The 23,631-nt window shown below is 47.7% G+C and overlaps 2 protein-coding genes across 3 annotated transcripts in view; both read left to right on the top strand.

Annotated features, from left to right (window-relative positions):
• LOC119406953 (uncharacterized) overlaps positions 1-23,631 on the top strand; it is a 487,035-nt gene that overhangs the window by 185,455 nt on the left and 277,949 nt on the right. The gene's annotated exons all lie outside the window — the stretch shown is intronic.
• The window catches only part of LOC119406947 (tudor domain-containing 6), a 44,764-nt gene that overhangs the window by 5,420 nt on the left and 15,713 nt on the right, over positions 1-23,631 (top strand). Inside the window, exons 2-7 of one of the 2 annotated variants that reach the window (XM_037673744.2) lie at positions 9,108-9,370; positions 10,634-10,894; positions 11,663-11,860; positions 18,315-18,464; positions 21,564-21,752; positions 21,873-21,887. In XM_037673744.2, the coding sequence (XP_037529672.1) occupies positions 9,108-9,370; positions 10,634-10,894; positions 11,663-11,860; positions 18,315-18,464; positions 21,564-21,752; positions 21,873-21,887 (1,076 nt within the window). The remainder of the gene's footprint in view (positions 1-9,107; positions 9,371-10,633; positions 10,895-11,662; positions 11,861-18,314; positions 18,465-21,563; positions 21,753-21,872; positions 21,888-23,631) is intronic. The other variant, XM_037673746.2, reaches the window with a different exon arrangement.

Below are 23,631 nucleotides of genomic sequence, written 5' to 3'. Positions count from 1 at the left end.
ATCTTTCAGTTGAACGAATTTCAGAATAGTGAATTTTTCAGTTGAACGAACTTGATCCGCGGACCCAGGCTCATTTTTTAAATCAATTCAACGAAGTTTTGTGCACTGCAGCACTGGCACAGCCGATGCGAGCCGCCACTAAATCGCCCATCCATCGGCGGCGGCGCGACATCGCTTGTGCATGCGGCGCCGCCGAGGTAAAGCGGCCGTGCGGGTGACGAAAACGAGCCACGTGCACATCAGCTCGCCCCTTCTTTTCTTGTCTGTCTCATCGGCATCATCGGCATTGTGCGGCCATCTTCATTTCGGGAAAAAACAGCGCATTTCACGCGCCGTGCGCCCTTGTAACATCAACCAGAAGAAAAAGAGTGCGACGAGGAAGTCGTAACGGCTGAGGCAGGTTCAAATCCCGTAACTCTAGCCGAGGCGGTAGAGTATGTCAGAAAGTTGCGAGACTTCGTGTCTTAGCAACAAGCTGGGCCAGAGGCAGTGCAGAGAAACGTAGACTCTGAAAAGTTTTGTCTCTTCTTGCGCTTTAAGGGTACCAGTCCAAATGAAAATTACAGATTTCTTTTCAAAATAAATTGCATTTCACACTTTTGACTCTAATGTCTGCTGTGCCCAATGCTGTTCCATATTCTAGTGAATATTCAGTTTAGTGAACTTTCAGTTAAGTGAACTATTTCCTTAGGTCCCTTGAAGTTCACTCAATTGAGAGTTCACTGTAGACTGCTATAAAAGTGGAGCCAACACTAGAACCACAATTGACATTGACCCGAAATTACACCTGCATCATAGTACATATGTAGTGTTTATTGATTTGTTATGAAATTAGATAGCCAGCACAACAACCACATTTGAGGCTGCACCGACATTACGCCTGCATAGGGTCTTTTACCAAAGCAGTTTCTAGACCTGGCGTGGCTCTGTGGTAGAATACCTTACTGCCACGCAGAATGCCTGGGTTCGATTCCTGCTGGGATCCTAATTTTTATTCTTTGCATTCGTCGGGTCAACGCTGCCGATTTCCGTTTTTCTTAACACTCTCGCATTAAATTACCAATGTCTGTTCTCGCCGTTCCTGGGTAGACTAAACTGTCAATCACCTGTGGCACATACCTGTATTCATGGCCCGTGGTATACGGGTATGTGCCACACGTGTCTGGACGAAACGGTTTGACGACATACGGGACAGGATTTTCACGTTATTCATGTCATGACCACACAGTCATATTCGTCAAACCCTCTTGTCCTCCCATGCCAATTTTGCTCTACATCAAGTTAAGGAGGCGATCACAAGAGCACCCGTAGACGTATGCGGCTAGATAGATACGTAGATAAAAACGCTCAAAAGTGCCTTAGGTTTGCCAAGAAATGCTTCGTATTTAAAAAAGTTCCATATTAGTTTTCCTTGTGAGAGAGAGATTGAGCAATAGGTTGGAGGGTGAAGGTGGTAGTCTTTATTAACAGCGTTTAAAAAGCTCAAAATTCTGGTTTGTGTTGTCATTTGCAGTGGCTGGTAAGGTTGTTCTGTTTCTTCCCTTGTCCTTTTTCAGTATCAGAAATTGTTATTGTTGCTAGTTTTTCGTGTTTTGTACACTTTATAAACTGGGATGCTGACGCTGTCGCAGATTTCATTGGCAGTTAGTTCCCTTTGAGGACAAAATGTGGAGGCACCCGAAGAAAATGTTTATTTTTTATAGGAGTGCGCAAAATGCATCTTTGAACAAAGATATTCAACAGAAAAAAAAATTGTGGAAACTTCTTTATATATGTTTGTTGCCAAGAGGCAAGAAACATATTGCTTCATTTCTGCCGGTTAGCAGAAATGAAGACGCTGGTTAGCAGCACCGGGCGAGACACTGAAAGCCACATATGGCTTCATCTGAAACTTGCACGGACGGGTAAATGAAGGTGTACATTGCATTCCCATCTTAAATGTGCAATATTGCTTTCTCTGATCGTGCTTTCGAAACACAAAAATGAGCTATACGTCAAACTGTTGTTTGTTTCCTTGTCCTTCCTTTCTGCATTAATCTGACATAGGGGCTTTCTGATTATTTGTGTCTTGACTGAAGACATTTAGACAGGAACTCCACATTCGGAGGTAAAAACGTCTTGTTGCCCACAGGCATTGCTAATCTGTAAGGATTAAAGGGACACTAAAGAGAAACAATGAATCAATAGGTCTAGATCGATAAATTGTGCTCTGAGGACTCTTAATGTCGTTGATTTCGCCACCACAGGTTTATTAATAGAGGAGAAAATAAAGTTCAAAGCTTCATTTTCGAATTTCGCGCTGAAATCTTCCAGCGTGACGTCACTGATTTCAGTTGTGTACTTATCGTATTTTGACGTCATTGGCTCAACAAAATTACCCCAAACTTGGTATGTTAAGTCTATGGCCCCCTCAAAAGACAATGTACTTTATTTTTATTGATTAGGCACTACGTAGTCCCTAGTAGGCGCTGTCAAAAACGTGACGTCGCGGCGAATGGTGCGGAAATTTCAAGGTGGCGTCGCCACCCACATCTTGTTTCTGCGCATTTTCTCGCTTACTGAGCACCTTCTCGCAGCAAGTGTGGCATTTTTGGTATCAAGAAAGAGTACTTTACTAATATGAGAAAAATCGTTTTGCTCTTTAGTGTCCCTTTGAAGGGGTACTGACACCACTTCTTGAAGCTGAATTTACTCTGACATACAAACCTCCCATATACAGAGATGGTTGTGAGCAGATGTGAAGCTTATTAAATGCTGATAAGATAATCAGTGATTCCACTCCTGCGCCAACTGCACCAAAGTGCGCCAAATTGTATTTACTGCGCCATCCTGATAATATCGACGAAATTTGCGCCAAAGTCTCGGGTTTTGGGGCGTCTATCACCGGCAATTGCACCGCCGGCGCGTCAGAACATGTGCAGCTTGATCTTGGGGCTGCCAATAAAGTCGCAATCATGGACCAAGAATTATTCCGCTGAATAAATAGCGCTCGCGCGTGCGTTCCGAGTAAGCCACGATGCCATGCACGGTGACGACGCAGCTTCTGTTCTGCAAGTCGGCTCGACAGCAAAACGCGCTCTCCGCAGAGGCTCGTGACGTCGTCTAGGCCTATCGGTAGCGAGAAATTGCGACGGCGATTCATCGGCGGACATCGTCTGTTCCAGAAACGCTGCTGATAGCTCGTTTCAAGCGTCGCACGGAACGTAAGGAAAGCAATGTTCAGTAATAACCACATGTGCCGCTAAAATGTCTGTCTCTTCTGTTTCCGGACATCGCGGAATGAAATCTGGAATCGCTCGCAGTAATATATATGGGCAGTGATTCCACTCCTGCGCCAACTGCGCCAAAGTGCGCCAAATTGTATTTACTGCGCCATCCTGATAATATCGACGAAATTTGCGCCAAACTGCGCCAAAGTCTCGGGTTTGGGGGCGTCTATCACTGGCAATCGCACCGCCGGCGCGTCAGAACATGTGCAGCTCGATCTTGGGGCTGCCAATAAAGTCGCAATCATGGACCAAGAATTATTCCGCTGAATAAATAGCGCTCGCGCGTGCGTTCCGAGTAAGCCACGATGCCATGCACGGTGCCGACGCAGCTTCTGTTCTGCAAGTCGGCTCGACAGCAAAATGCGCTCTCCGCAGAGGCTCGTGACGTCTAGGCCTATTGGTAGCGAGAAAGTGCGACGGCGATTCATCGGCGGACGTCGCCTGTTCCAGAAACGCTGCTGATAGCTCGTTTCAAGCGTCGCACGGCACATAAGGAAAGCAATGTTCAGTAATAACTACATGAGTGCCGCTAAAATGTCTGTCACTTCTGTTTCTGGACATCGCGGAAAGAAATCTGGGATCGCTCGCAGTAGATATATGGGACAATATCGAATTTTCCTTGCTTCGCGTTTATGGAAGAGCACGCGAACGGTGGAAACGCGTTGACACTTTTCCTCAGATATACTTTATCCATGGATCTTCATCCAGAACAGCTTTTTCGTAATTCCTTCCGCCAGCACGTCAGAGTTTGTAATCACTCTGCGGTAAATACCCCCTAAAAGGCCCTGCCCTTTCGAGCTCACATGCTAGGGTTTCAATTCGAATTTTTTGCTTGCATTTTTAAAAATGTCATCTCATTAGTAAAATCATATCTCCTGGTCGGAGCAGCCGCAAATGCGCAGCTGTCAGTAGCGGGCCCGTCGCTGACGGCCCACATTTACAGTGGCTAGAATAGGGAAGTGTGAAGACCGCGCCGCCTGCGCTGACGCTCTCCACCGATGCCTCGACCGGCGCTGTCTAGGTGGCGCTGGTTGTAGCTTACACGTCGCTCGCTCGGCTCGCTGCAGCAGAGCTGCCATGTCAAGGCTGATTTGTGGCTCATATGGTTTTGTTTGAGCCGTAAATTTTTATTAGTGTCTCTACTATAATGCAGGGCGTAAGTGCGCCATAAAGAAATGAAATTTGCGGCAGATATTATCAAACATTATCACCGTATGGTATGACCGTACGCACAGTATCATAAGTGAAGCTTTACATGGTTCGCAAACATCGCGGCCAGCTAATGTTGCCACTGCTTGTGATCATTCCTTGATGCTGAGAAATGTAACTGATTAACATTTTGGGGAGATTGCCATTTCACAAGGTTACAAGCAACCTCAAGAAGCACGAAAGAAAAATGCTACTATGACATTGATATCAATTTTTTTCATGTTGTTATACAGTATACCTAACATTTTGCATGAGATAGTTTTCAAGAACTTAAGTATTCTTGCGTATTCACAGTGGAAATATTTTTCCATTAACAACTGCACAGAAAATCGGAGAGCATTTTACTCTTCTTACACATTTTATTTAAAGTTGAGGGAATCAAAGTAGGGAAGAAAGCTAGCACATTACAGGGTGATGCACATAACATCGCCCTTCGAAACTTGAAGTGCTTTGATCTTTCTCTTGCAGAACTTCTCTGTTTGTTTAGAGATTTCGTGAAGTGAAGCCGTGTGAGAACAAAAAACTTGATTATGTTGCTCGTCAGATCTTGCTTGTGTTCTGCATTGAGTTAAGAAGTTCAACTATAGTGTCCCTTTCAGGGGCGTAGCCAGAGGGGGTTGGGGGGGGTTCAACCCCCCCCCCCCCCGAAATTTTTCAGTTTTGCTTGCGTATATAGGCACGCACACATACAAACGCACGCACGAACATACACAAAGTATGGTTGAACCCCCCCCCCCCCCCGAAAAAAATTTCTGGTTACGCCCCTGCTCCCTTTAGAGCTTATTATAACTGAACCACGATGTGAATGTGTCCTCCAGTGCCTCCACAAATGAAAATAGTTCAGGTGACAGGTACAAAAGCCCTCCAACATCACAGAATGCTGTGAATGACGCAAGATCCTTATCTGCGTTCTTAGGGGATTTGAGCACCTGCTCAAAACAGTCCTGGCATTTCGTTGCCATAAGTTTCCTCCGTGCCACACAGCCGGTCAAATAGTACACCAGTCTTCCGTCACTGACTTGCACAGGACACACATGGTCAGAAAGGAGAGTCGATGCCTGTAGTACACTTGAATCTTCGTCCAGGTTTCCAGTGTCCAGTAAATTGTCAACATGGATGGCCACTTCATCAGTTCCAACTAGTGACGTAAGTGTGTCACCTGCACAGTTGCCCGTGTCTGGTGCTTTTACCGAATTGCAAAAGCTAAGGGAATTCACGGCAGTAAGGAACTGGGTCGATGTTGGATGATCATTGCACCCGGATAACTGACGAATCATCCCGAATAGCTTTTCGATTGGATCTCGGGGATTGGAACGGCAGCATTCTTTTCCAAAGGTTCGTCTGCTCTTGGTATATTACGCTGCCACTGCTGGAACAAATGGTCGTCTTCGGGACTCCAAACAATGAAAGCTTCTGCTTGCACGATTTGTACCCAGTTGAGCATCTGGGCACAAAACAGTGGCTCTGACGTCTGCTCATGGCACACACTCCGCAAAAGACATAACGTAAACACGACAAGGCTGTCCGACCAGCAAATGCAGCACGAAAGAACAGCGTAAACATGCAAAAGAATCATGTTTGACCGGCGAGTTGCAGCGTTGAACAACGTGTTCAGCCTGAGAGCCTGACGTGTATACGACAGCGCGCGCCACCTAGCGGAAACATCGTAAGGCGGCTTCACTACCTCCCATTGCAGCCGCTTGGCGGTGATCACACTTCTAGTATTCTAGCCACTGTACCACAGTGAAGCGAGTACGCCATGTTACACGTCCACCCCTCACTTTCGGTGATCAATAGCCAACGGTTAAAAAAAACTAAGTTTCACTTAAGAGCGAAGAAATGAATGCGATACCAAAAAATTGTATTGTGAAACGAAGTAAGACTAGCAGCTAACTCTTTTGGATCCGATCTCGCGTAACTTAACAAAACGCTGGTTTAAGGGAATATGGCCCCTCCAGGAACCGAAGCGTTTTCTTGCTCTGAGTTTTCTAAACGCGAAGTAAGCGTTGAGAGCACAGCAAGTTTACGAGCCGTCTCCTGATGCCTCGAGATGGCGCGCGCGCAAGCGACTGCGCCCTTCGAACGATGCGCCCCCCCCCCCTTCCGCTCCCCTGGCGTCCCTTCATGCTCCTTACGAAAGACGGGCGGGGCGTTTCCTCTCTGTTTGATGAGCAATCGACGGCAGGCCCGCACGCGGGAAGATGTTATCTCATGCGCTGTCCGTGCAGCGGAGACAGAAGGCGGGCTAGTTTAATCTCCGCTTCAGCCGCGTTCGTCGCCAGCGCTCGCGAGCTTTTACCCGCGGCTAGAGAATGCGCGTGGTGATGTTATTAATTTGGACTTTATACGGAAAATTACGGCAACGGCGACGGCAAAAATCCGCCGAGACTGTCCATATAATTGCTATCGCAAGGGTCAATGTACGGGGCAGATTTTGCCCCCCCCCCCCTTAGGTGATTAGGTGCGGGGACGGCCGCCCCCCCCCCCCCCCCCCCGCCCTGCCCCCCCTGTGCGCACGCCTATGCTCCTGAGATGATTTTTTCCATGAGATTTGCAATGAATCGAAATATTTCTAGCCTTCATAAGAGCCTCATATAATACTCAGGTACTTGAATGTTATTGCAATATGCTTCTGTATTGCACTCCTGCATATAAAATTCGCTGCTCCAAAGTGCTCCCAGATGCAAAATTATCTGCTCCAAAGTGCTCCAAGATGAAAATTTTGCTGCTCCAAAGTGCTCCAAAACAGAAATTTTGCTGCTCCAAAAATTGCTCCAAATCAGAAGTCCTCGGTAGCATCACTGTATGGGACAATATCGAATTTTCCTTGCTTCGCGTTTATGGAAGAGCACGCGAACGGTGGAAACGCGTTGACACTTTTCCTCAGATATACTTTATTCATGAATCTTCATCCAGAACAGCTTTTTCGTAATTCCTTCCGCCAGCACGTCCAAGTTTGTAATCACTCTGCGGTAAATACCCCCTAAAAGGCCCTGCCCTTCGAGCTCACGTGCGAGGGTTCCAATTCGATTTTTTTGCTTGCTTTTTTAAAAATGTCATCTCATTAGTAAAATCATATCTCCTGGTCGGAGCAGCCGCAAATGCACAGCTGTCAGTAGCGGGCCCACAGTGAAGCGGCTACGCCATGTTACACGTCCGCCCCTCGCTTTCGGGGGTCAATATCTAACAGTTAAAAAAACTCAGTTTCGCTTAAGAGCGAAGCAATGAATGCGATACCAAAAAATTGTATTGTGAAACGAAGTAAGACTAGCAGCTAACTCTTTTGGATCCGATCTCGCGTAATTCAACAAAACGCTGGTTTAACGGAATATGGCCCCTCCAGGAACCGAAGCGTTTTCTTGCTCTTAGTTCTCTAAACGCGAAGTAAGCGTTGAGAGCACAGCAACTTTACGAGCCGTCTCCTGATGCCTCGAGATAGCGTGCGCGCAAGCGACTGCGCCCTTCGAAAGATGCGGTCCCCCACCCCCCTTCCGCTCCCCTGGTGTCCCTTCATGCTCCTTACGAAAGACGGGCGGGGCGTTTCCTCTCTGTTTGATCAGCAATCGACGGCAGGCCCGCACGCGGGAAGATGTTATCTCATGCGCTGTCCGTGCGGCGGAGACAGACGGCCGGCTAGTTTAATCTCCGCTTCAGCCGCGTTCGTCGCCAGCGCTCGCGAGCTTTTACCCGCGGCTGGAATGCGCGTGGTGATGTTATTAATTTGGACTTTATACGGAAAATTACGGCAACGGCGACGGCAAAAATCCGCCGAGAGTGTCCATATAATTGCTATCAATGTACGGGGCACATTTTGCCCCCCCCCCCCCCCCCCCCCCCCCCCCGCTTAGGTGATTGGGGGGGGGGGCGCCGCCCCCCCTGTGTGCACGCCTATGCTCCTGAGATGATTTTTTCCATGAGATTTGCAATGAATCGAAATATTTCTAGCCTTCATAAGAGCCCCATAATAATACTCAGGTGCTTGAATGTTAATGCAATATGCTTTGTATTGCACTCCAGGATGTAAAATTCGCAGCTCCAAAGTGCTCCCAGATGCAAAATTATCTGCTCCAAAGTGCTCCAAGATGAAAATTTTGCTGCTCCAAAGTGCTCCAAAACGGAAATTTTGCTGCTCCAAAAATTGCTCCAAATCAGAAGTCCACGGTAGCATCACTGGATAATTTATTTTGACATTGAAGTCAATTTTCGCATGGTGCACCGACTGACACCAACACTATCGTGACATCACTGTCAATTCCAGTGACTTTATGCACCAGAATGGCTAGTTGTGATGACGTTAGGTACCAAAACATTCAAAATGGTTGCTTGTGCATCTCACCCGTGGAGCCACAGAGCGGAGTGGTGATGGAAATGTCCAGATCTTTTGTATGAGCACGTGACGAGAGACTTGTGCTGTGTTGCGACATCGGGGTACAGTAGGAGCCAAAACTAGCTTTTGAAAACATACCGTAATTACTTTTTCAGGGTCTACTTTTAGGTTCGAGGGTGTACTTAGCAGTACATTTTTTAGGCTCTTGAGGGTTTTGGCATTTCAGTTGACGCAAGAAAACGACAGCGGAAAATTTTCATCTCAGTACACCTTTAAATGTCTCGAACCTCATCTGCCTGCAGATCCCCCTGCAGTGGTGGCACCTGCTCAGGCATCGGCTCCGGCCAACATGAACACGTTCGGGGGAGGGGAGGCCCCCGCTCCGGGCCTCGTGCAGTTACTGTTCAACCCCGGCTGCCAGGAGCAGGGCACGGTGGTAGTGGTCAAGTCGCCGTCAGAGTTCTACTGCCAGCTGAGCGTGAACGACGACCAGCTCAACAGCGTGGCCGAGGTGCTGACCAGCGTTGCCAGTACGCAGCCGTGCCTTCCACCGGCCATGCGCAAGGCAAGTTGTCCCTGCAGCTTCTCTTGGCGTATGACGTCTCTCGGCTAACGACCCTTGTACTACAGCGCCTCTTCCCGCGCCTCGTCGATCAAGACATCAACAGCTCGAAAAACTTAAATGGATACTGAACATAATTTTTGCTGCCGAGATTTTGAGCCGAACTGAAAGATTGGGTGCGGAAATTGGTAGACACAACCTTCATTTCAGACATAAACTAGTGGAAAATAACTAATGTAATGTGTTTTTCACAAACGTCCGCATCTAGCAGCTGCGCTTGTACTAGCGGAGGGGAAGTGAACGTGCGAGTGCGATCAACCGATTGATCGCACTCGCACTGAGGAGCACACGACAAATCAGTCGATGCGACGCGACGAATCGCAGGCACGGATCGGGACAGCAAGGAGAGCCACTGGCTGGGAGTGAGAGGCTGAGAGCGTCGTCTGGCGTCGGCGCCACAATAAATACACTCAGATCAGCGACGTCACTGTTACTAGCGTATCGTCACTCAGGATGGTATTTGCGGAATGTATCACACCTTACACCTAGCACTAGTGTCGATGTCGCAGGGCAGTCAATCTCCCGTTGAGCTTTTGTACGCTGTTTGCCCTCGAAATAAAATTACTTTCATGCGACGGACGCCATTCAAATTTGGCCAAGAAGACCTATGCATGCTGGGCTGACCAAATGGGCTATTCAGTAAGAGCCAACCAAATAGGCTATTATTTTTGATGTTTGCCAGTTGGTTAGAGCTGGCAGTGACGATTGGCTCCAGTTTGCCAGTTGTATTGCATTATCCAATCACCATGCACTGAAACAGACCGCCCGCTTCGTGGACTCTTACAGAACAGTACGATTGTTTTGTGTAGGACTGCAGGATTGTCTTCTATTTAGGAAAATAGATGTTTTGAAGGCGCGTTCAGTGGATGTTCTTGTGTCTGTCTGGCAACCGAGTGTACCCGTGCCATGTGTAATCTTACTTGAAAAAAAAGAAATAACAGAAAAATCTGGGACAAAAGAAAATTGGTGCTCGTTTTTCTTTGTTTCTCAGGGCTGCAGGAATGTCATACACAGCTCTGAATGATTGCCGGTGAAGCTCACCTTGTGTGTTTGAGTTGTGGCAGGCTTAGGTTTAAATGGCAGGCACTAGTAATGTAGAATTATTTGCGAGTCATAGTTATAGCAGAATATGGTAAAGTTGCAGCATTTTTACTCCCTTGCACTCACCAGTCTTGTTCGCCTTGTTTGTTCCCTCGTGCATTTCAGGTGGGAACTGCCTGCTGCGCCCTCTATTCGGAAGATGGCGACTGGTATCGTGGCATCATCCGAGAACTGCACCCTGGTGGCGCCACGGTGTTTTTTGTTGACTACGGCAACGTTGAAAGCGTGGCTGATGAGGGCCTCAAGCAACTGCCGGACTCCCTGAGGTCCGTCCCGTGCCAGGCAGTGGGTTGCAAGCTCAGCGGTGCCGTGGCCGTGGACGCCGCTGCAGCAACAGCGAGGCTGGACGAAATTCTCGCAGAGCAGGTGCGTCTCGTGTGCCTAGTTGACGGTTAAAAAAAGGTAGAAGCTCAGGGGTAGATGGAAGGAAGCGTGAAGAGATGAAAAATTCGGGAACATGGGGTGTCGCTGGAGCCAATGTTTCGATAAGGACTTGTCTTCAAGGCTGGAACTGCCTACCTGTTTGCATGCATGTGCATGTTTCTACCCTCTTCTCCAACCCAAACAAAAGAGAAGGGAAAGGGAAGTGTGCCAATGGGAGAGGAGGAGAGGTGGGGGGACAAGGGACGGGCCGGCATGCCAAATTGTGCGAGTCGGAAGGAAAGAGGAAACAGTTTGTAAGGCATGAGGCATGACTTTAAGGCATAAGGCATGACTTTATATTTTCTGTCTCTCGAGGACCAGAAGTTGGAGTGAAGTATGCAAAGCTTGAGCTCATCGACGCTGTGACCTCCCACATTAAAATGCTGTGCCACTGCTTTTGGTAATTTCTTCGCCATGTCTACGCAATGCCCGTCCTGTTTCGCTGATGTATTTGTAACAATATGATCATGTAGATAACATTTGATCACAAATGTTTCATCTACTAAGGTTCGCAACCATACTGGTGGTTGTGTGATGTTTGAAAAGTCTAGCATGATTACCGCACGAAGCGAACACTACCACTGTGTACCTGCAGCGTGCCTCGTGATCATGTCATGGTTTTGGTGCGCAGAGCCCCAGAATTTTTGTTTCTGCCCAGTTTTTAAGATGGTTCTCGAAGAGCCAAGCCGACTCTGGTTTCTTCTTGGACAGGAGGTGACCATCAGGATTCATGGGCATGACTACAACAAGATCCATGATGTGGATGTCATTCTCCCCACTGGGGTGAATGTCCGGGATCAGCTTGCCCAGGAGGGACTCCTGCAGAGTCAAGGTGGCTCGACCTTTCCTGCGCAGCCGCCGGCACCTTCTATGCAGGTGGCCCCTCCTCCACAGATGTCATCACCACAGGTGAGGGTTCTCTTGCCATTCTTGGTGCTGCCACACATGTTTACAGAGGAGGTCAGGATACAAATCCTCAAAAAGAAAAAAAAATGCAAGAAAACCTATTTGAAACTGGTATTTTTAATCCTACAGCTATCTTTGCATAACTTCGGTCAGTTCCCCATCTCCCTGGTCTTTATTGTAGCTGCAGTAGCAGTTTGTATTGCATACGCATCCAGAGTTTTTGACCATGTACTGTTCAGGACAAAAGTGCCCGAGACGCTAGACTTACTCTTTCAAAAAAAGAAAGGGGGGCTCATTTCTCATTAAGTGTGAGGACATAGACTCCAATTGCTTTAGTAGCGTGTAGAACTTTTTCGAGCCTACACACTTGTCCATAAATGAAAAAGCTTTTGCATTAAGGGGGGACGTGCCTTTCGGAACGAACTTTTTTGTTTCTGGTTAGATCTTGATAAAAATTGGCACAAAGACTAAGAATGACCTCATAATGCTTCCATAAAAATTTCAAGATGATATCACAAAAACTTCCTGAGAAACAAATAATTTCATTACTGGACCTCGTGGAGCGGCTGGAGAGTTTAAAAGATGACATAAAAAGTTGGTAAGAACTGTGTACAGAGGCGAATGTATGCTGAAGGGGGCTGCGTTTTCAAAATAATTTTTTTGCAACACTAAAAATTGTAGTTCATGTTTTCTCCACTGATACTTCAATGAGCACATTTGCACTACAAACAAGAAACCCTACCAAAAATTTTTAAAAGGCCAAATTAAAAAAATAAGAACGCAGCCCCCTGAAGCACAGTTCAAGGAGCATTACAAAAAAAACGGAATCAAAATCTGTCAAGTAGTTGCGAAGATATCTGCTCCACGAGCTGAGCTACATGCCAAAAAAACGGTATTGAGAAAACGAGGTTCAAAGTTTTGTGTCACGTTTACATGCCTAATAGGCACCAGGGTTGTAGTCCTTAGTGTCCTTTGCTGTGCGGCGTCGCTTGGCCATCTGACCTTTAGCCTGATGAGCTTTCGCAGCCTTTTTTTTCCGCATGGCATCTTTTTCGGCTGCTCTACGAAGTGCATGGCGTCCAGGTTGGAGACCAAGAGATGTGCATAGTTGGGTGTAGGCATGGAGGTTCCCAGCATTATACCTGCAGATTGCTTCACTGACAGCAGTTTCTGCAGCTATCAATGAGGCATGCTCTTCTTTGGGCAGAATCGACCAAATAATTGAGTGCAGGCTTTCGGCAGCATTTTGAGTTTTTTTGCCCTGGCACCGCTCAAGAAGCTGTGGGTCCGAAAGTCGCTGGTACACGGGCAGCAGGGCAGCAGCAACGTGTCGTCCCAGGTGGTACTTATGGGGTGGCTATGGTTCACCTTTAGCTTCTGCAGCCCGGTGTCTGCACCAGCTATCAGGACCTGGTGGGCAAAGTTCGTGGTGTGGATCCTGGTCAGTCGAAGTGGTGTGGTAGAATGTAGCCATGACAGCTCGCTGCATATCCTCCACTTCATCATGCTGCCTAAGGGCTTGGCCATAATAGTCAGTCAGTTGCTTGATCAAATTTTGGGTAAGGCCACCTTTTCCGCCAATAGGTTGGTCTTTCTTGCTCTTTGTGACGATGGTCCGCAGGGCTGTGCCCATTCTCTTTTTAACATGATTGATACAATCTTCTTTCCTCAGGGGTATAAAACCATAAGTCTGGTCCTGACACAGAGCTAAGAAAGTGCGGCTGTCGCCATCGCAAACGATGGTTGTGTAGCGCAGGTCATTTTTTTTTTAGTGAGCGCCGAAACAGTATGAGGGCTGCTTCGACTTCCATTTGGCCAGAGTTTGCCTCTGTGTTTTTCTGGCAAACATGCCCTTCCTTCCACTCACTGTAGCCGTCGTCACTTTCTTGGGGGCCCACAGCACATCCATGACAGTAATTTGACAGGACAACACTGTCAAGCACTAGTCCGGTATAGAACTCAATGACCGTGCCCACGCCGATGTGGGACGCGTGGCCGCGTGTCATCCACGTCCCGTCGTACACCACCGTGACATTCTTGGTGGGTGTTCCCTCCATTTGGTTGTACACATCGCGAACGGCTGCAACAGCGTCGGAAAACACATTTGCTGCAGCTGCTGCGCCAGCAGGCCGAAATTTCCCTTTGAGATGCCTTTGAAAAGTCTTGTGGTGAATTCCCCTATGTGATACATTCATCACTGACCAAAATCGCTGAGCGCAGCTGATCCCTTTCCAATCGTTTTTATAGCTTGCATGGCCCGAATATTCACTTCAAATGACTTGCTGCTTTCCATTCGCGGCGACGACCACGCATTTTTCGCGTCCGCGCCGCAAGCAGTGCAGGTGAGCACCATCTTTACTGCTAACCCGTGCTTGGTTCCGTGCTTCATCTTGAGTCCTGGCTCTTTGCACTGCGGGCACAGGGCACTGCCTAACAGACCATTCAGGGCCGCGCGTTGCACGAGGAAAAACTCATCTTCGTCTTCCGTTTCGATGTCACTCTCGTCCCCTTGGTCCATCAGTGACATCTTGCGCTCCGTCGCAGACACTGCTCTTAGAGACTCCTGAACAGCCGCGGCGCGTTTGCGAGATGCTTCCGCTGACACGAAACGAGGCTCTAATCGGGCCCGAATCGTGCTACTGGTGGTGCTGGTAGACGACCTCGCATCCTCGCGCGAAGTACTTGGCTGAGCATCCGCGATGTCTAGATCCTCGCGCGAAGTGCTTGGCTGAGCATCCGCGATGGATACATCCTCGCGCGAAGTGCTTGGCTGAGCATCCGCGATGGATACATCCTCGCGCGAAGTGCTAGGCTTAGCATCCGCGATGTCTGCAGCCTGCGCGGAACGACGAACGGATGTTTCCCCCGACGGCACAAAGCACTGCTCCAACAGCATATCAACAGTTTCATCGATGCTCGCGGACGATGCTCCGTGCGTGCTTGTGCTCGGCTCCGAGTCCTCGTCGTGCCGCACGCCGTCATCGCTGCTCGCAGAAGTCGCCGGATTGAATTTCTTTTTCACGATCGGCGGCTTCGGCTTACGAGCACCAAATCGCTGCGCAGTCTTGCGTTTCTTCTTGAACGATCGCCGGTCCATGATCGCATGTGGGAACCGATCTCAAAACTGCGATGCGCCAAACTGGACAACAACGTTTTTCTCTCACGAGCGCCGGTCTTATCACAGGGCAATGCGATCTCGAAACCACGCCGCGACAAGTTGAAAACGCTCGCAGTAAGCGGCCCGTCAGCACCGCCAGCGCATAGAGCAGACGACCTTTGCGCCGATTGCTACAAGCGACCGCACGGGCGACCAATGCGGAGCCGCCGTACAGTCACGTGACGCGCGTCGCCAATCGGAAACTGTCGTGGTACCTTTAAACTTTGGCTTGCTGTGCGCTTGCTCTTGCCTGGTTCAGCCGGCCGAGGCGGCAAATTTGAAACGGAAGAATCGCGCTATCCATAGAGACAAAGATGGCGGCGCTAGGTTACGCGGTTGCGGAGGTATCGCGGCTCGAAAAACGCCGTTTTTTCGCAATTTCCGTGAAATTCATCGCCACCCTAGCTTCGATAAAAAATTTTGACGTCATTTCTACGCCGTTTTCAGGGACGAAACTTCGAAATTAGATAGAAAAGGGGTCACAGAATGTGAAAATGAGATTTTCAAAAAATCGATTTTTGGGCCAAATTTCGCGATGCCAAAGCCGCGTCCCCCCTTAACAGAGCTAAATTTGTTGCCTTTCCTGCTTGGACAACATGTCTGCAGCATTGAATAAACTACAGTTGAACCCCTTTATCCGAAACACACACCAGGGAGCAGTACTTGTCCTTATACGAGGTGCCTCTTATAAGCAGGGTACAGTCAGGGGTGGAACAGTTGCGCCATTTGCACCATGGCGCGCTGAACCATCCCTGTTGCGCGCCAAACTCGTTTATCAGCGCTGTACTGCACCGCAGCACCCGAATTTAGCCGCAAGATGCGACAGCCATCAAGCCCCGGGCCTGAAAACATGGCTGAAACATGAAACAGATGCAAACAAAGAAATTATAAAAAAAAGCTTTGGTTCGAGTGGGCCCGGGCTTACGAACCTGCGACCCCTCGCTCTGAGGTGTAATGCATTTAGCCGCTCGGCCACCACACATACATCCTCTAGCATACTAACGGTGAGTTATTTATATACTCCATTTACCATTGGTGGTACGCATATCTTGGAGGTGCTTCAGGTTGGCAGAGGCTTTGGCGCAAAAGGATCACGGGTGCCATATGCATGAATGTTAGAGCTGTGCGAATAGCAAAATTTTGGGTGCGAAGCGAATTCGAATATTGAAGTGTGAGTGCGAATCGAATCGAATATTTTTAGAATATTTCTCTAATATTTTTCGGATACTTCGAAGTGAAATTGCTGAAAAAAATGTTAGATAGGAGTCCTAAGCATATTCTTATGAGATAGCAGCATGAAAGTGTTTCTTTTCACTAGCTTGATGAAGCACTGGTGGGGTGGTGTTTCATAGTTGTCTTATCAAGAATCGGGCAATGTAGAGGCCGCATTGTATTTATGTACATGATTTGGTGCAACCAAACTGTTGCCGACAACACTTTACACATGATAGGCAAAGATGCCATTTCCTCAGCCTCTCCTCCTCTAACTTCTGTTGAAGCCCAACTGATGTGGCAGACAAGGGTGTGCTCCCTTCAAGTCCGGAGTTCCAACATCTGAAATTTTGGATGCTAAAAAGCCTCGGCTACCAATATTTGGACTTCGTGCCCAAATTTCAGGCGCAAAACAGCATTAATTGAGCCCCCATCTCTGCCACATCTTTCATCTCCATGTTGGAACCAGCGTTTTCTTCGAGTTAATACTAGGGGTGTGCGAATATTCGTAATTTTGAATATTTTTCGAATAGTGTTTGCTATTCGATTCGATTCGCACTCGAATTTTACTATTCGAACCATTCGAACTTCCCAAGGACAAATACAGTCAACGTCCGATTGAAAGTGACCCCTTCAGATTTTTGATGTGCTTCACCTCATTACACTCTCGCATTGCGGCAAAGCTGCCTTTCGAGCTCCTTTACGGTCGAACTTGGCCAAAAGACAGTCAACGTCCGATTGGAAGTGGTCCCTAGATTTTCAGTATGCTTCACCTTATCACACCCCCGTATTGCGGCAGAGCTGCCTTTCAAGCTCTGTTACGGTCGAACTTAGCTAAGACATTCAACGTCCAATTGAAAGTGGTCCCTAGATTTTTCGATATGCTTCACCTCATCACACCGCCGTATTGCGGCAAAGCTGCCTTTCAAGTTCTACGGTAGCAAATGTATTAACTCGAGAAAACGCTGGTTCCAACATGGAGAAGGAAGATGCACAGAGGTGGGAGCTCAATTAATGCTGTTTCGGACCTGAAATTTGGACAGGAAGTCCGAAAAATCGGACGCCGAAGCTTTTTAGCCTCCAAAATTTCAGATGTCCTTAAATATCGACGTCTACGAGGCAGATTTGGAACTCCGGACTTGAAGGGAGCACACCCTTGTCTGCATATCAGTTGGGCTTCCACAGAAGTCGAAAGAGGAGGAGAGGCTGAGGAAATGGCATCTTTGCCTATCACATGTGAAGTGTTGTCGGCAACACTTTGGTTGCACCAAATCATGTACATAAATAGAATTCAGCCTCTACATTGCCTCATTCTTGATAAGACAACTATGAAACACCACCCCACCAGTGCTTCATCAACCTAGCAAAAAGAAACACTTTCATGTTGCTATCTCATAAGAATATGCTGAGGAATCCTCTCCAACTTTTTTTTTCTGCAATTTCGCTTCGAAGTATTAGAGAAATATTCGAAAAATATTCGATTCTATTTGCACTCACACTTCAATATTCGAATTCGCTTCGCACCCAAAATTTTGCTATTCGCACAGCTCTAGTTAATACATTTGCGACCGTAGCGGAGCTTGAAATGCAGCTTGGCTGCAATACAGGGGTGTGATGAGGTGAAGCATATTGAAAAATCTAGGGACCACTTCTAATCTGACGTTGACTGTGTCTTGGCAAAGTTCGACCGTAACGGAACTTGAAAGGCAGCTTTGCCGCAATACGAGAGTGTAATGAGGTGAAGCATATTGAAAATCTGAAGGGGTCACTTTCAATCTGACGTTAACTCTATTTGTTTTTGGGAAGTTCGAATAGTAAAATTCCAGTGCGAATCGAATCGAATAGCAAGCACTATTGGAAAAATATTCGAAATTTCGAATATTCGCACACCCCTAATGAATATACGAGCCGGAGGGCGTGCGCACATTGGCTTTCCTTGCGGCACGGGTTAGGTGTCCACCAAGAAGCAAAGCGAGGCTAGCTATTGGGAAGGCGATACGAACACGGTCCAATTGCACTATCGCATTCTACTCTTGAAAGTGAAGCTCAAGTGGCCTCCAAGTTTTTTGTGTCCACATTCTTTGACAGCTGTACCACGTGGGTGGCTTCAACTACCCGGCTCTGACTGAAGGTGTCGCTGTGCCCGTGGAAGTCTGTTGGGTCTTGACACCCGGCGAAGTCTTCGTTCAGCTCAAGGAGACACAGGGTGTCCTGGAGCAACTCATGAGCGAAATGCAGGTAAGAGTGAACAGAAAGACAAAGATTAGTTTTTTTTTCTTTGATTAGTGAAATAATTTCCGAGTGTCTAAGGGTAATGCTTAATTTTGATAGTACCATCTGTTGGACAAGGCTATTGACTGGCATGGTGACGATGTGGAGGGGCCAGTGCATCTGTGGCTGAAATAAGTGTTGTGTGCTTAACCTTCACATGGGGGACTCTTAAGGGGACTGCTTTTTACTGATTAGAAACTACATAGGCTCTAATAGATGCCATCAAAATCGGTGATGTCACAATGTTTGGGGGGGGGGGGGGGGGGGGGATTTCACCCATACTGTCTTTTTGCGAGTTTTCTCACTTGCCAGGCGTCTTCTCACGACAAGCGTGGTAATTTTGGAATTATGAGACTAATTTTAATTTACTAATGTGAGAAAAATCAATTTTCTCTTTACTTTCCCTTTAACCCTTTGAGGGTCGAACTTTTTCGCGAAATCCAGTCCAAAAATGTGTAATTTTTTTATTGCTGAAATAAATTCTTCAGGCGATTCTATTTAAGAAAAAAATTGTCTGAAATTTTTTTTCGTGACCGTAAAGTGACGAAAAAATCATTTTTGTTGTTACATACACATATGGTTTATTCGCAGTAAAATCAAGCAAAATCCTGAAAAAGAAAGCTTAACAGTTTTTTATAAATAAAATTATGCATTGTATTAAACATAGCTCACAGACATACAAAAATAAGCACACCAGAGTACTTTTCCGGTTAAAAATGTTCGTGCTCTAACACTAAAATTTTTTCAGCGTCTGATAGTCTTTGAAGCATGGCTTGCCGCGCACGCTTTTCAGATGTCGCTCCTTGATCGTCATTGGAGTCTGAACCCGTCAAAATATCCTTGTCTGACAAACTGAAACCCATTGAATCAGATTCTGATTCGGCACACGGGGAATAGTCCGCATCGGAAGAATCGCTGCTCGACTCAACGGCAGCAGAGCAACCGTGGTGCACGCTTCCATAGCGTAAGCGAACTGCGTCAGTGAGCGCACGGAAGATAACTCTATGGTTGTGCGGCCGTCCGGAAAGCAAAACGAGTGAAAAATCTACAGTAATCCTTGGCCTTATCGCCAACAAGATGTAGTTAGTTTTCCCGAGACCCCAAAACAGGAAACGCAATCACGGCGGTGTCGTTTGTGTAATTTAGCGCCGCACGGAAACAGATGTAATCACGCCCCGGGGTGCAATAAACGAGGGAGTAACAAGCGGTCACCCTTTGAGAGATTAGAAACGAAACAGCGATCAGCTTTGCGGGCGCAAGAAGCGAAAACCTACCGAAGGACGAAATCGAAACCAGCCGCACCGCGTGCGCGCGTTCCGATGCGCAACTGAACGGCCGCGCCGCTTTGGAAAGCAAAAAAAAAAAAAAAGAAAGACAGAGACACATCGGCGCATTGCACAAAATTCCACGTATTCCCGCAATGTGGCAGCACATTCCAAGCAAGAGAAATGATCGAAGAAGGCGCGCGTTTGAAACCAACCACTCCGCGGGCGCGCTCGGTTGCGCAAGCGATAGCCGGTGCGCCGTTTTGCGAAGCATAAAAAAAGCAACGGAACGACATCGGCGCATGCAAGAAATTCCACGTATTCCCGAAGCGTGGCAGCACATGCAAAGCAAGAGAAATGATCGAAAAAAGCGCGCACTTTAAACCAGCTGCACCGCGAACACGCTCGGATGGGCAAGCGATAGCCGGCGCGCCGTTTTGGGAAGCAAAATAAAAATACAACGCAGAGACATTGGCGCATGAAAAAAATTCCATGTATTCCCGAAGTGTGGAAGCACAGGCCAAGCGAGAGAAATGATCGAAAATGGCGCGCGTTTCAAAAATAAACGCTATGCCGTACATGTACGACGAAAACCCTTTGGTACCAGGAAGCTTCTGCCGTACATGTACGGCGAAAACCCTCAAGGGGTTAATGCCTCTGTCCTTTCATACAGTCGAACCCGGGTATATCGAACTCGCCAAAAAACGTTTATTAGTTCGATATATGGCATAATTCGATATAGGCCCGCTATAGTATTTTGACACAAAGGCACATAACAATAAGAAAAGTACTTTATTAATATGGTGGCTTACTTGCGTGCCCTACTTTGGAACAAAATAGTCCTGGATTTTCTTCTGTGTCAACGACTTCGCTGCCTGTGACAGCACGCACGCCTCCACGTTGTCCAACGAGTCGGAGCAGCCTTCCACATTCACGCAATAGCGCCGGACCAACGCAAGTGCACTAATCACTTCGGAGGATGTAGGCAATTGACCATCGTCAATTTCCTTATTGCTGTCGCTTTGGCTCGTGGTCGGCACGACGTCTGCAACGTAGCCCTCATCTTGTAGCTCACCCTTGTAGCTCACCGCACTGATGAACTCGCCGAATGTCGATCCGTCGATAGCTCCCGGGAACTCAAGGTGCTCCTTGGAATTTTGTGCGCGGCGGCGACGTCGTACTTCTTTTCACCGCGCTTGACCCGATTTATGATTTCGAGTTTCGCGGCGAACGGCAAATTCTGCCTCTTTGCACAAGCCATGACGACAGCGCGCCAATAAAGTTCACAGAGCACCAACAGGCAACACCACCAGCACGGACCACGCTGAATGAGGACTCGAGGAAAACGGGCAGCAGCAGGCACACAAGCATAAAGAAAGAGAAAATGGCGCTCACTTCTACCGCCACCGCGCCTCGGAGAAAGCACGACGGCCTCTGATTGGCTGTAAGCGCTGCGAGCGGGCCAGGATCATTTCTTGCAGGGGGGTGTTCGCCCGTGCACAACCGGGTCTAAGCCACTTTTTCTAGGGTGGCGCCGGCAGTTTTCCCCGCCACCGCGAGGGAAAGCCAACTTGCTGGGGCACTTTTGAGGCACATGGAGTTTGATATATCGGTTGTCGTTGCTATTTTCGTTCGATGTAACAGTAACTTTTGCTATATATTCTCAATGTAAATTTACCGTGTTTAGAAATTGTTCGATATATGGGATAATTTGATATAAACGGGTTCGATATAGTCGGGCTCGACTGTATTGATGTGTTTCCGGGCTAACTTTTTTCGTGCGACCTCTGCTCTCTCGCAGGCATTCTATGCCAGTCTCGGTGACACTGTCAGCAACGACATACGTCCGGGCCAGGCCTGTGTGGCCCTGTACTCCGAGGACCAGCAGTGGTACCGCGCCCGAGTGGTACACGCCAAGGCCGGTATGCTGGGCGTTCAGTACGTGGACTACGGAAACTGCGAAGAAGTCCCCGAGGGCTCGGTGCGTCAGGTAAGCGGGTTTGCCACGTTAGAGGAAGAGGGTGCCTCGGTGAGATGCGACCACCATTTCCTCGCTCGAGGTTTTTCCCGGAAACGCTTAAAAATTTGCCACCTTGCTTCTCCCACGCAGGGTTCTCTGAAGAAGGTAAGCGCACCTGCTTGCTTTTCACCTGCTTGCCATCTAGATGCATGGTTTCACGCGCATGCTCGCACCCGCATGTTTATTTATTTTTTGGTCTCGCTTTTGTTCGCCATCAGGATCGAATCGATCGTGATTGGTTCTTCGTGCAAGCTGCACGAGCGAGCCAACCACTGTCGTGAAATTCGATCTTGATTGGGCTCAGTGCATTGCTGAACGAATTTGAGTGAAACTTGTCGTTACAGAAAAGCTTTAGCATATGGCCACTGTTATTGCCATGGAGTTTCTAAAGGGAACCCTGGTGCCGCGATTGGTCAGCCATTATGGAAGTGACGGTTAGCGCTATTGCGACCAATATGCACTGGAATGCCAAAGCCGTGGTTGTGGTGGTGCTTTTGAGAAAAATGTGGAGAGGGCCTCGCAGTTCCAGCAAATCGCACGCACCTGGAACTATTGTCTGCTTTCTTTATGGAGTGACAACATTTTGGCCCACCTAACACCCCGAACATTTTCAGCATGAGCTGCTGCACTTCCTTTTTCTAAATTTTCAAGGAATCATAACTGTGAACACTATTTGTCTGGACATTGTCTATGTGCCTGTGCCAATTGAGGTACATATTGCACTACAGTTGAACCCCACAATAACAAAATTGGCGGGGAAGCGGGAAAATTTCGGTATTGCGAGAATTTCATTATTGTCAAATAACACAATACACTCAAACCTCATAACGAACATGGATATAACGAATTATTGGTCATAACGAAGTAAGTGAAGAATAGTCTTGTCATAGCTACAGTGTTACAAATAAATGTTTATAATGAATTCTTGTATATAACGAAGTTATTTTCGTGGCAGATGCAACTTTGTTATAATGAGGTTTGAGTGTACAAGTAAGGAAATGACAAGAAAAATGAAAGTTTATTGCCATAAGTCTGTTAGCTTGGCTTGTCGGCCTTTACAATGCAGCAAACGCATACATCTTTCTTCGCTGCGCAGCAAGTGGATTGCAGTTCAGCAGCGTTTCATTGTTGAGAAATATGAAATGCATTGAATCCTATGAGCATTCGCCAGGGACAAGAAAATATTTCGTTGTTTAGGAATTTTGTTATTGTGGGGTCCGACTGTAATTTTTGGGTGAACACTTATTTTATAGAGCCTCAGTCATTTTGAGTCAGAGGGTTAGAATTTAAGGAATTTCATGTACAGTCGAACCTCGTTAATACGTACCCGCTTTAAGTGTACCAACGGTTAAAACGTAGTTGCGACGAATCCCCGACCGAGTCTCATAGAGCCTAATGCATTCGCTGACCGCATAAGCCGTAGTGCTTCACCCTACGCCTACCGGTTAGTGCGTACCCTGCGTACCGCGATAACGTTTTGTGCCATAAAATTTTACTGCGCCGCTAAACTTCCCGACGCCACAATGTGCCGCCAAAGGTTTTCAGTCTTTTCGAGAAGTGCGTAGATCGGTCTGTCACCGATTCCGACTTCCGCGCGATTGCGGCGATGCCTTTGCGGGTAAGCATCGGGAAAGAACGAAGGTGAGGCGGCGGCCACCAACGAACGCGCCAGCATGACTTATCGCCGACAACCTTATCACAATAAGTATCTTCAGATATCTGCTCGGGTACGCGTGCGGCGCAGCACTACTTTAAGCCTACTGCACGCATTTAATAGGCGACAACCTGGATGCGCTGGGCCGCCGATTGCTGCCGCCTCGTTGCCGCCTCATTGTGCGGGGCCGTGCTC

This window comes from Rhipicephalus sanguineus, chromosome 10, assembly GCF_013339695.2.
Source record: "Rhipicephalus sanguineus isolate Rsan-2018 chromosome 10, BIME_Rsan_1.4, whole genome shotgun sequence".
NCBI lineage: Eukaryota > Metazoa > Arthropoda > Arachnida > Ixodida > Ixodidae > Rhipicephalus > Rhipicephalus sanguineus.
This window is presented reverse-complemented; position numbering and strand designations above follow the sequence as displayed.